The following is a 13882-nucleotide window of genomic DNA, read 5'->3' as shown; positions in this document are numbered from 1 at the left end:
CTTTCATATGTATTTGCTAAATATTTTTTTGTTTTCTTCATTCACATTACTCATGCCTAACACCATGGCACATTTCATTCTCCTGTCTGTAGTTCTATTTGAATCAGTAATCAGAAAATTTGATTTAGCATCACAGGAAAATCTAGATATAATTCCTGTAGTCGTACCTTAGATCACAGTTTGTTAATTATTTTGTTTACTGAATTTTCCATGACACGCAAGTTATACCAAAGGACATTGCCATGTCATAATAAGCAGTAACAATTTTCTATTAAACATTAACTTTTCAAGTAAACGTTACTTTCCTTAAACTGCTACAAGGCAAACATCACATGAACATTTCATTTTGTATGGCTGTAAGAAATCTTTGAATCGTACCCTAACGAAAAATTTCATAGCTGCAATTGTGTCACAAAATTTAGGCGTTAAGCCATTTAGATATTTAAATACCCGTGCACTGTATTTGATAATTACATTCGCTTACATAAATATACTTAACAAATGACAATGGCTTTTACTATGTATAAAAAGGGAGTTTCTTCCAACTGCGATGCAGTTAATCATATGTTTACAAACACTTCAGATTAATGCAGAATAATCCTCACTAATTTTGAGTACTCACAACATGGGAAAAATTGCATCTTTTCTTTATTAAATCAGAAGAGTAAACCAAAATGACGTTATTAAACTGATTGCACAGAAACTACAAAGCACAAAAGGGAATATTATATTATTCTCAGAGAAGCGCTTTTCCAGCCATCTTAACACTGTTATAAGTCATCTTTACTATATATAGCAATTATTTCACAACTAATTTCGAACATACTACATTTTCTTTAAATCACAAGCCAACTTAGTTACATCTCTATATCGCTACTTGCTCTTCCTTTCTACCTGTAGTGGATTGTGAAGTCTTATTTTAGACCAATAGAATACATTCATGATAGCCAATAACATTCAAGAAGTTTGAGCATATTAACCAATCATCATTTAGTTTGAAACACCCAATCATCACAATTCACTGGTGAAGAGTAACTAATAAGAAAAGGGGTCAGTGTGACGTCACTTCACATATGTGATGTCAATGTTATTATTCTTGAACGAAGATAGTCATTGTGTTTTCCTTCTGTACAAGCTGAGTTTTTCTTAAAACGGCATTCTTGAATTACAGTGTTGGTAAGCGTGTGTAATAATCCATTTGATACATCAAGTCTCTATTATATATATTGCAAGTTTCATATTGAGAAGGGTAAGTGACAAGAAAATGTTTTGAGTATATTTAGATAACTTCGACAGTAATTTAACAATGATAGGCTTAGTATTTTGGCGCTCTTTGGACGCCATTTTGTTGTCCGTTAACCCTGACGACAGGATTTATGTGCCATTTAGTTTTCTTATGATTGTGAGAACAGGATTTCAAAAATTCGTAAAAGATAATAATGTAGTAATTTTTTCGTTTACTTTATGTAGAATTAAGTGTTAAGAGAATTAACAGTTTGCATTCTTGGAAGAAATTGGCGGGCTAATGAAACTTAATACCTGTCTTACCCAGATGTGATCGGGAATGTAACGAACAAATTCGAACTCGTGCACATCATATAAAACTTAGTCAAGCGATTATTTTCGTGATTCTCCCCGCCGCCACCGCTGTTCTTGTGGAACTATCCTACGGTACTTCTATTTTTGAAATTTGAGAACATTATTAAGCACATTTATAAATGAAAACATTGAATAACGAAGTATTTTCCATTATAATTTAGGTCACACCCGATCACTAACTTTCTGATAAACATTTTTTCCTAAATATAATTGTATAATTCTTTTACCAAATGATAGTTGTTGAATCAATAAGTAATTTAGTTAAGTCTTCTAATTAACTTAAGTGAGTTGTCACTAGAAATACATTAAATAAAAGAATTTGGCTGAATAATTTTCTATTGAAATACAGACAGCAATAATTTTAAGGTCCTTATGCTTATAAAAAAAAAAAAAATAGAATGGTAACTAAACTCAGTATTTCAGTTTGCATTAATTTCAGACTGAAGCAAACCAGGAACATTGTTTTAAATATATAACGAGATTTTTTTAAATTTAAAATTGGGATAATATGATACCATAATTATGGCTTGTAATAGGAAAGTTAGATAAGTTATTTCTTCTCTGAGTACTATGGAGCAATTAATCATTCTTTATAATGTTTTACAGTGTAAATTGATTGATGCTATTATCTCAAAATAATAGGGAATTGAAAGACTATGGCTCGTACAAAACAAACTGCACGTAAATCCACTGGTGGAAAAGCACCCAGGAAACAGTTGGCCACCAAAGCTGCACGAAAGAGTGCACCATCCACTGGTGGTGTGAAGAAGCCTCACCGTTACAGACCTGGTACAGTAGCCCTTCGAGAAATCAGACGTTATCAGAAGTCCACTGAACTGCTGATTAGGAAGTTGCCCTTTCAGCGTCTAGTAAGAGAAATTGCTCAGGATTTCAAAACAGATTTGCGTTTTCAAAGTGCTGCTATTGGCGCTTTACAGGTATTTAATTTTTTTTTTCTATCCCTTTATGGTCTGTTATAAGTTTTGCACACATTCCTTGGTTAAGTGCTTGATTATTGCACTTGTAATGATACAAATCTTAATATGTCATTGGAAATGAACTTATTAACCATTTGAGTAGTGAATTAAAAGTACAGTATCACACCTGTAGTATATACTTACGTACAAAAAAAAATTGGGAAGATTAAGAGATTGCAGCAATGCTCAAAACCACTCTAAACTTTTAGTTTTATTATATTTCCCAAAAAGGGTTAATGACTACAATAAGGTTTTTTTTTTTCTCTTTCTGTAACAAAAATGTGCACAATACAAAAGTAATGTGCAAACAAGTAGAAGTGATCACACCTAAAGTTATAGCTGGTGGCATCAGACCAATATTTAATTCATTACATTAAAGGGGGGGGGATGCAACCATTATTTAAACCTAAATACAGAACTCAGTATTCTAGTATAGTTTAACTTGTATTAAAATTTTAATTCTATTAGTCACATTAAAATATAGTACAGTGAGCAAAACTAGCAGAAATTAAAAACAAGGGCAAAGATGTGGGCGTATATATATACTTTTTTTTTTCTAGTGAAAATTAGCAAGTTTCAGTGGGTACATTTTTTAATAATACAAACTACACTGCATTTTCTTGTAACAGAAAGCATACTTTTGTTGGTCCATTTGATTTTCCTACTACACTATATTCCTATGCAATAAGTCTCATTAGTACTTTTGCATGATAGAGAATAGTACAAAGCAAACCAAATCATAAACATTAAACAAAAATTGTAGCCAACAAATTAAGAGGCTTGGAACTGGTTGTTGTCAATATTCTTATTCCTGCTGTGCTCATTTCAATGATCACCACTTATCAGGTGATCTATTTGAAATAATGACAAGAGATTATTAGAATTTTTGTGTAGTAAAAGCAGCAGACAGTTTTTCTAATTCGCAAGGTGGATACACACTGTTCATTCTAAAATTCTCGTATTTCAGCTATGTACTGCGAGTGAATAGCCTATTAGAAACCAACAAATCCTGTTCTGTATGGGGGCATTTGCAACAAGTGTTGTATTGCATTCATTTTATGTTTTTGATTTCATTTCCACCCACAAAAGTTTCAGCATGTTTTTGGTAGTCTGTAAAATAAGGGATAGAATATCCTGAAAGTCAAACCAACATTTAATTCATTCCGTTCAAAAAAAGATGGTAATTCAGTGTCATACCAAAGAGATCCCTTTTTCATCATTAATTTCCTGAATGACAATGGAGATAGTGTGCACCCTTGTCTTGCATAACTTTACATCAAGCTCTAGTGAGTAGGTTAAGGGGTAAATAATTCTGAATCCTTTGCTAGTGATCATGTGTACACCACCTTCAAGCAACTTCAGATCTCGGTGCAGTGGTCTTATACTGGTCAGTAAAAAGTATCTGCTGTCTAAAAGCATTTACAAATATCCTTTCCACTGTGTGAAGCAATGATTGTATATTAGAGAGGGGATACTACACTTAACCAAGCAGGAACAGTAAGTGCTTGCAAGATGATCCAAATCTTGTCAACAAAATAAGTTTTTTTTTTCTCTAATTTTTTGCTACATACACTCATATGTGAAAGAGCATTTTGAGCAGAGTCAAAAATGTAAAACCCTGTTTTATAAATGTTATAATTCCAAATTTTATTGGCATTGACATAGCACTGTTATTCAAAGAAAATTCTTTCAAAAAAAAAAAAAACAATTCAGTGTAATTACATGATTTAATATAAAATGTCTGTGATTTATGCAGTTTTACTGTAGGAAAATAAATGAAGGGAAAAATTTTTTTTTTAAGTAATACAAAAATTGAAGTGAATAAAGCATTGAAAGAGAGCATAAAGGGAATGAGATTGTTGCATGTTTGTGCTTTAGATGTATTGTCTATTGTGGCCACAACATATGTGATCAAGTACAGAAGTTGAATCATGACTTGATGCAGTACATATTGTAAAATTAGTCTATCATATGTCAGCTCCACTATTTTCAGATCTTATATTTATCTTCTAAGGCACTTTTGACTTCATCAATTCACCTTTAGATCTCTTGATCTTCCTCTGTGTTTTTGATTCTCGCATCAAACGCCTGGTTTGCTTACTTTTCCTCCCATTCTCTTGTGACCATACCATCTTAAATTACTCTACTAGCATATTCTTTAATGCTGACAATGACAACTTCCTAATAGCTTTGTTTTTAATGATTCTGCCATTAATGCTGTTCACTCTCCTAATTTTCTTGGAACCCATATCTGTGAACACAGTCCATTTACACTGCACCAGAAAACTATTCAAAAGGGGATATCTTTCCTGGCATTACATTTACATCCTAAGGTAATTTCTCTCCCGCTCTTTGGACTTGAAAACAGAACCGTTGGATTGATAATCACTTCAATAAAATTGTATTAGTGGTATCTGCTGTATAGTCATTACCATTGAATCCCAAATCTTAATTCACTTTGTTTCATGCCAGAGATCTCTTGCATGCATTTTTCATTAATTTGCTGAATAACATTGGGGATAGTATGCACCCTTGTCTCATACATGATTTTACATCATCATATTTCTGTACTTCAGTTTTAACAGTGACTTGCCTCTTGAATACAGACTATGTCAAGTATCCCATTTATACAACATGATACTTATGAACAGCTGTTTTTCCTGGCACTTAGTCATGTGACAAGGTATCTTCATGAAAATGATCCCAACAACCCCAATTTATTCTGCAATTTTTCTTAAATATGCTTGGATACTTTACTGGGAATGCCTAGTTTTCAAATTCCTCTAATAGTCATGTTAAGTTTTAATTAAATGAAGGGGATATAAGATCCCACATTGTTTTAAAACCGAATAAGAAACTCAAGGATTGAAATCAGAGAAATGAAGCCTGTTGGCTCTTTATATTTAAGTAACTTAATGGGTGCACCTTTTGGACAATTCATAGCAGAGTATATAAGTTCTTTTCGCTATACCCTTTGGTATTAATTTGGTCTAGCTACTCACTGATGAAGCCTCAAAAAAGGCTGAAACCGGTCTGGGTAGTGACCTCACTACCATAATGTAATAACAGCATACATTTCCTAGGAAATGTGTTTTTACATTATGGAAAATACCAAGATTAGTGATCAGAACTTTCCCCACCTTTGCAACGAGTTGCCTGTGTTTGTACTACGTTCTAGGACTACTTGCATTCAGCTCTCATCTTATATTTGATGGCCATTCACCTTGGTTTTAGCCTCTTGACCATTCCTTCTGAGTTATGCAGTATGCTCATAAATTTTTGTGCTTCTATACTCAAGCATTTCTTGCTGTGACAAGGTACCTCATGAAAATTTTCTGCCACTATTTTTCTCTTTTCTTTCATCTAGTGCTCTTTCAAAATAATGGCTTCATATATCTAGAATGTATTCAATGTCTGATTTTTTACTCTTTCTTTCAGTCTAAGCTTTTGTCCATAGCCTTCAGAACATTTTGTACCTACTTGATATTTATCTTCTGTATTCTTACTAGTCTACTTGAATTTATTTTTTGTTTTGCTTTCGTTCATAGATGTTTCTCTGTTCTCCTGCCACATATTCTAACTTAATTACTAGCAACTTTTCTCTTCTGTTTGTGTTCTTTTACATGATTGGCCCTTTAAACTATCTGGAGTTCAGCTTTTCCTTCTCTTGCAGACAATTACACATGCTTCTCTGGCTGAATTTGTTTTCTACAGTCTGTCATGGTTTGCTGGGTTTATCTTCAGAGTAAACAGCTGAGACTATCATCACCGGCTTTGGTATCAAAAGATTTACATTACATCGTGCCATGTAATGAGTTGTGTTTGTTTGTAGGCAGCATAAATTGGAGATGTATGATGCCCCCAAATCAATGCATCTGTGTCCTGCTGAATTGTGGTGGGATGCTATGTTACAGGCGTATGTTTGAAAATTGGACCATTCCAGTTCAATACTCAGTGATACCATACTAGAGTGGAAATGTGGGGATGCAAGTGCTGCGAAGCATAACATGTAAGAACTGCCCTTCATTGTTCAACATGTTGAATGTGAAATTCTGGCCATTGACTGGAACACAAATCTGCACAAAAACATTCAAATGCAAGGCACACAACATGGGTTTCCGTGGTAGGGCTGCAATATGCAAGCCCCCACATTACCCAAACCAACATGTAGCAGCATCTTCAGTGGGACATTGAAGCCTTGGAAAGCTGTGCTATTTATTGTCTATTACCAGAAGGCATAGCCTCAGCTGTGAAATTGGCAGTGTGATGGTATGGTTGTGTTTTTCCTGGTCTGGCCTTAGACCTCTGTGGTGGCATAAACGTTGAACTACAAGAGGTATCTGAACATTTTGGATAATGCAATGTTTCCTACTTTGGTGTTTCTATGCAACTGACCATGCTCCTTGTCCTCTAAGGCTGCTGTTGTAACTTCATGATTTGTGGACATGAACATCACTACATTTGACTGCCCTCCACAGAACCTTGTTGAACATCTGTGGAATGAACTGCAGCATCTGGCGAGATAAAGAGTGAGGATCCTGGATTGTTGTGAAGGTGCCCCACAACAATCCAGGACCTTCATTATATGCCTATAGGAACAATTGTCCAAAATTCTCATTGATCACTTATCATACGCTAGTAGGAAGTTGCATGTTCTTGTTCAAGTTTGCAATGTTCTTGCAAAGACTTCTGCAAAGGTGTTACAAATGGTGTTGAACTAAACTTAATATTCTTTTTGACATCAGGTTTGATGTTGCTTGCCTTAATATGATGCGTATCGATCATATAAAACAGTAGAGATAATGTACAACTTTGTCTTTCATCTAACATCAAACCCAACTATAGTCTTCTCAGTGTGGTTTGCTTTTCTGAACTGCTCAATGTGGGATTCCTCTACAATTTTAACATTGCTTTTATTCTGTTTTTATGAATTTTGGCAATACAGTACTACAATGATAGGTAGTTTACAATGGCGAATTTTTTCAAAAATGATTATTCCATAATATCTTATTTACATCACTTTTTTTTTATCCGATTCTTTTATTTTATATTAATTTATCCTTTTGCACTTAAAGTGCATTCCTTTTGTGAAGTCACTCAGTGGCTGCCACAGCAAAATTTCACAAACCTTAATCCTCTGAAATTGTGATTGCTAATTAATTAGGCTTCGTATAAACCTAATTAATATTGTGATGTGGTGATTGAGTATTCTCTTCTCTGTATGTCCTGGCTGGTTAAAAAAAAAAACCAGTGTCTCTGTTTTTCCATTAAGCAAACAGCATCATTGTTACCAAGCTTCAAGGATTTAATTTGTGTTCTGAAACATTCTACTTTAGAATTAATTGAATTGTTTTGTGCAGGTTATGAATATGAATTGGGCATTAAATAGAATAATGGTTTAACTACTTGTTTCTTTTACCCTATAGTCAGGGCTTTGAAAAACTTTGTGCTGAAGGATGATAGTTGCCTGTTACTATTAAGTCACATCTCCATGGAGTCAGAGGACACTCAACAGTGGACTATGCCATCTACTGCCTGTTAATACTATTTTCTTTGTTAATTACCTGTGCATTCGAGATGTGTTGTCAGTTTTTCACAAAGTTGTGACAAGTGAAAAAACAGTTGTGAAACATGTTGCATTTTTAGAATGAATATAAAGAATTTTCATATCCACTGCATCTATTTTAGGTTACTGTGTCACAATTGGCTAGCATATGTAACAGTATGCTTGAGTACTTACTAGAGATTAAATGAAGCATTAGTATTCTATCTTCTAATTGAGAATTTCGTTGACAGTCAGTGATAATCAACAAACATTTCAAAAACTCTAGCATAAAACTTGTGTATGAGCATAGAAGCACATTCAATCTCTGCTTATGTCAAAAAGCAAAGATATAGTGTGTAGTAATTATAGGATGTATGAAGTGCTTAAGCATAAAGCACTACTGAAAGCTATTCATTCTAACAGGAAAGAGGAGCAGAATTCACTGGGGTGGGGGAAAATGAGTCCTATATAAGGACTGGTCTTTTCCTTGGAAGATTTTTCTTTTCTTTAAGGAAATTGTGTGAAACTCATGCAGTAACTCTCAGTTAAAGTAGCTAGAAGAATCCTGTTTTGATAGCATTAATAGTTTTAATTTCTTGTTATTAATAACTTGATTTACCTCCTTTCCCTGTGATACACCAGCTCTCTATGTGTGAACTTAATCTGCTTCTAAAAGCAGTTTTCTTGCAAAAAGACTTCGCACATCTCCACTTACATTTGATAATGCTCAGCAAAACAGTCAAGTCCAAATCTCTTTTCAGACTGACTTGCTCCAAACCCTTTCTGGTCAAGATTGTACTTCTCTGCAGAACACTTACTTACTCTGTATAAATCCCAGATCTTACCAATGTTGGAATTCTGCTCTCATGTATGGAATGGTGCACCTAAGACATCCCTAAAGATTCTTGATGCTTTTCCTGAAGCGGCTTGGAAAAGTTCTGCATTTTGTTAATCAGAGTTTTTAAGTTATGTAAAAAAAAAAAAAAATTAACCTTATTTATATCAGTATAACAAATATATTCACTATTCATTTCTATTCTACATGATGCTAAGAAAACCTTTTTATGTAATAGTGGTAGTTTTGTTTTCAGAAAAGTTGGAGGGAAGCACATCCTTATTAGTTCTTTTATTTGCTATGAAATTGAATGTAATTTCATTCAATTGAATGAAATTGCATTGAATAAGTTCACAGGATACTAACTTGCATGCATATAAATTTATATGTTAAATACTGTTTCCTTATGGTGCATATATTTGAATTGTAAATATCCTGTCATGTTATTGTTCCGTTCCATCTTTTAAATGACACAAGATGGAAAGACCATAACTCCCTGTTGTGGTCTTGTAATGATTGTCATAGTATCTAATGCACTCTTTAGGGTACATATCAGTTTAATGTTTTTTATCCTTAACATAGTCAATTTCATTGTACCATTTCCTTCTTATAATTGCAACAGAACAAAAACTTGTTCATTTTGCAGATACAGCAAAGGATTGTTTTTATATTAAATTGAATAAATATTCAGTTTATTTTCAACTCAGTGTTTTTTTTAGATTACTTCTGAAAGCTGTTAGATTAGCTTCACTGTCTTGAGAATGAAAAGTTTTATCCTGGTTTTTAAGAAAAGCTAATTTTCTTTTAAAAATGGTTTAAGTTTAGTGGTACTTATGTAATTTTACTTAAACTTAGTTTTTGGTATACGTTTTCAGGAAGCAAGTGAAGCCTACTTGGTGGGTTTGTTTGAAGATACCAATTTGTGTGCTATCCATGCCAAGCGAGTGACTATCATGCCCAAAGACATTCAGCTGGCAAGACGAATCCGTGGAGAACGTGCATAAGTGTCCCAGAATCTTGTGTAAGAGCACATAAACCACCTTCATCACCACAAATCTGACATGTCCATCAAAGAAAACAGCCTTTTATACACAGACCGATCCTTATTTTTAGCCATCACCAAAATCATTTTGTAAGACACAGGTTTGTAACTTATTTCCTGCTCACACAAGTTAAATGGAGTCTGGGATCAATGTATTTTGTACTATGTTTGTGCTTGTGTTAGAAATTCAGTGTCAGATGTGTGTAGTAATTCCTTGTTCCACTCTCAGATCTGAATGTTTCCATTTAGGCTGGACAGTGTGGTTGAATAAAATTGCTTACTTATTGGTTCTTGTTTGCTGCTACATGCAGTGTGAAAGCTGATGAAAACAAAATTAAACATTTTTTTCTGTTTTATGTGGTATGTGAGAATTAAGACAGGATTTTTACATGTACGTACTGCATTTCACTGCCATATGTATTAGTGGCTCAGGTAATAGAAGGCTCTGGAATGTGCTAAATGCAGATTTGGATTGAAGAAAAATTGTGTAAGAAAATTTTATCCCATTCTTGTTAGTGATTTTATTTTATTATTATTATTTCCTTTTCCCATTAGCTTTGTCATCAATAAAGGATTACATTCCAAAATTGGCTTACTGTTTATTAATAAATAAACATCTTTTTGCCTAAAATGTTAAGTATATTCCACTGTTTTAAGTGGAATTGTTCTTAAGTGTGTAGTACCTCATCATGTGTTTAAAAATAGACATCTGAGGAATTTCAATAATAATAAATAAAGTCCACATGGCCAGTTTCACCTTTCTGCTTTGAGATGAATTGCAATATTTTAATTTTTAAAAAAAAGGATAAAAATCCATCTACTCATAAGTTATTATGCTTGAGAAAATGATAAAAATTTCTTGTACCTCCTGAAATGGAAGTATGATGACTGGCTTATAAAATGAAAAGAACCTTCCCCTAAAAATATCAACACTATGCTGTGTTAATGTTTTATATGCTAATTAAATTAACATTAATTTGATTTTAAACCGTTAAAAAGTATCTAGATTTGAACATGCGCAATATCATGGAAGGGGGACAATTTAAGTAACATACTTGTGTTACTGAAATGAGAGAAAATATAGAAGGTAGCAATTGTGCATGAAAATGTAGAATGGCTGGAACAAAACAGATTTATACAAGCCAGTTAAGTTTTTTTTTACCAACTAAAGATTGATACTTATAGACATGCCAATCCAGTGTTTGAATGATAGTATGCTGCCTTTAACCAAAAAAAAAAAAAAAAAAAATCCTTTGCAGTCTAATTTTATTCTGAATAATCAAGTAATGTCCAAATAGCAATTTTTATTGAGCATGCTAGGGAAATTCATTTCATTAAATATTAGTGCAAGGTTTGTTCTTACTAAACTTCCTGGAATAAATGCAGTGAGAGTTCTAATGAGAAACTTTTGCTGGGTACTAATACACTGCTTGGAAAAAAGCCAACACACACCCCCCATTTGGCAAGGTGCATTGTACTGTATAGCGAGTCATGTTTGTAGTTGTTAAATTGGAGGAATATGATGCTAACAATTGAGTGCAGCTGTGTCTTTAAAAGAGGAATTGAGTAGGGTGTCATGTTGCAGATCTATCTGATAAACTGGACCATCCCAGGTCAACAATCGCTGATGCCATATTGAGATTGAGATAGAAGTCAACTACAAGTGCTACTCACGGTAGTTGCACTTGCAAACGTGACCAATCTGGACAAGGCTTTCTCTGGAACTGACCATTGTCTCTTTCAACATGACCACAATTGTCTGACCTCCACAGAGACCCAAGCCCCATATTATTGCTGCAGTCATTACACATCTTAAGGGGTTGGCTCCATGGCTGTTTGTTACTCCCAGTATGGTGTCCATTGACTCCTTTCCAAATAGTATACATGACATACTCCCACTAGCTAAGCCACAGTATGGACTGTTGAATTGCAATTTAAACATGGCTTTACTACTTGCAGAAAATTCCAATAGATCACCAGAAGGTTCAATGAAACACAATTACTACCCAGAAAGTTCTGTGTAGCAAATATGGTTTCATTCCTTCACTTATATGGAATGTGAGAGATCCTTCAAGTGCATGCCAACACGAGGAGCTGCATAAAAATATGGTAACTAATATTGTCTTGTTAACTGAGTTTTACAAGTTGAAAAATAAACGATATATTGCATGATTTCTTATAAGGATGTTGTCTTCATTTATGCTCACCCACTTTCTGTATCATTTTAGGAAGATTTTGTGTCCTTGAAAGGATATTTTCTTTGAATTTTACCGTTATTGATCATAATGAAAATGAAAGAACTTTCATATTTTTGCACACCATGTCTGTTGTGGGATTTAAACCCACAACCTGCCCTATTCATTATAAAGCTTTTAAATTAATAGCTGTTACCAAACTAACTTATAAATACGAAATAGGATTCTTAATCAATTTTCACCATTGTGCCAATGGTGAAAATTTGGCATCCTTTACCGTGTGGAATTCTGCTTGGAAGTCTCCATTTTTCAACCATAGGTTTCTTTGAAGCTGTAATTTTTTTTTTAAAAAAATTAATTTAATTGTTTACATCGGGAGTGCTTATTATGGAATATGGAACCAGCTAAAGAAGTTCTGATTTTGAAGCATGGCTGTCATTCAATCCACAGGCTGAGAATTGAAATTGCATCCAATGCTGACAGTCAGCCTAAAGGAATATTGAGGTGACAGGGGTAAAAAAAAATGTAGATATTTGGGAAACCACAGACTTTAGACAATGCAGAGAAACAACTGGATTTTCTGGTGTAATGCACAGTCCTCATCTTAGTAGGTATCACACCGTCTGATTTAATGTCAGCTCATTCTGTACTTCCAACTGTTAAATAGATACAAAATCACTTAAACATGTAATTGCATGTTGAACAGCTTTTCTTTTGCACCTTGTCACATGCCTTTTCCAGATCTACAAAATCCAAATACAGATCCTTGTTATAATCATCCAAACCACAGTTGACATACCTTCTCTTAAATTCATTCATGCTATATACTAAATGCACTTGCCAATTCAAGAGGCAAACATTTCCACTCGCTGATTTACATAAGAGAAAAGTATCTCTTAACCATGAACAAACTTCACTTCGATGGATGCCTCATGTTCTCTCCCTATATTTCATATAACAAAACTTCATCATATGACATGATGTTCTGTAACTCATTCAGAAATTTATAATATTGTAATAGACCTTATTATATCAACCAGTCTGTAACCCACATACTTACAATCTGTCCTCATAATAAAATATATCTTTCAATGTAAACCTTCATAATCCTGATATGCGATAATATAATCTAGAATTCTTTATTGCATCTTTTTCCCAATTCTGATATCGAGGTGCTGGATGTCGCTTAACCTCATACAGTGCTCCAGTTCATCTCCACAGTTTTTAGCAGCAGCCTTAGGTCACGTATTGTTTTGCTCAAGATGTCAGTTTGGTAGAAGTGCCACAAAAACAAAGTACTGCATTTTCCAGAATGTTTAGTATAGTATATATCACTTGGCTGAATTGGGCTAACAGCAATGTTAGCCCAATTTTCCAAACAGGCATCTTTCAAACTACCAGTTTGCTTCTCGGCAATTTCATCTGGATACAGTTGCACTGACTTAGGAGCATCATATTCCACCAATCTTATACCTTCTACAAACACGAGACCTGTTACTTTCACGATGCACCTTGCCTATCAGGGTGTCCATTGACTTCTTTCCAACCAATGTAAACCTGCTGACTTTCTACATTTCAAGTTTTGATGTTTTCTACGTTAAGTATTGCTATGTACTCCTGGCTGACTAATGTTTTCTGTCACTGCTTATGTTATATTTAGCAATTTAAAAAAAAAAAATCAGCAAAAGC

General features: G+C 34.0%; 1 protein-coding gene across 1 annotated transcript; it reads left to right on the top strand.

The window, feature by feature from the left end:
• Positions 1-1108: 1108 nt before the first annotated feature.
• LOC150097142 (histone H3.3A) lies at positions 1109-10585 on the top strand. The gene is made up of 3 exons (XM_090407438.1): positions 1109-1249; positions 2242-2537; positions 9832-10585. The coding sequence occupies exons 2-3, from the start codon at positions 2256-2258 to the stop codon at positions 9958-9960; spliced, it is 411 nt and encodes a 136-aa protein (XP_090263564.1). The 5' UTR covers positions 1109-1249; positions 2242-2255; the 3' UTR covers positions 9961-10585.
• The last annotated feature ends 3297 nt before the right edge of the window (positions 10586-13882 follow it).

Source organism: Typopeltis vanoorti, chromosome 17, assembly GCF_054136105.1.
Source record: "Typopeltis vanoorti isolate ZY-2024b chromosome 17, IOZ_Tvanoo_1.0, whole genome shotgun sequence".
NCBI classification, from domain to species: domain Eukaryota; kingdom Metazoa; phylum Arthropoda; class Arachnida; order Uropygi; family Thelyphonidae; genus Typopeltis; species Typopeltis vanoorti.
The sequence above is the reverse complement of the archived record's forward strand: the minus strand, read 5'-3'. Positions and strand labels throughout refer to the sequence as shown.

Coding starts and splice junctions, on each gene's coding strand:
- LOC150097142 (XM_090407438.1), top strand. CDS start 2,256: ATGGCTCGTACAAAACAAACTGCACGTAAATCCACTGGTGGAAAAGCA. Junction 2,538..9,831: donor CTGCTATTGGCGCTTTACAG/GTATTTAATTTT, acceptor ATACGTTTTCAG/GAAGCAAGTGAAGCCTACTT.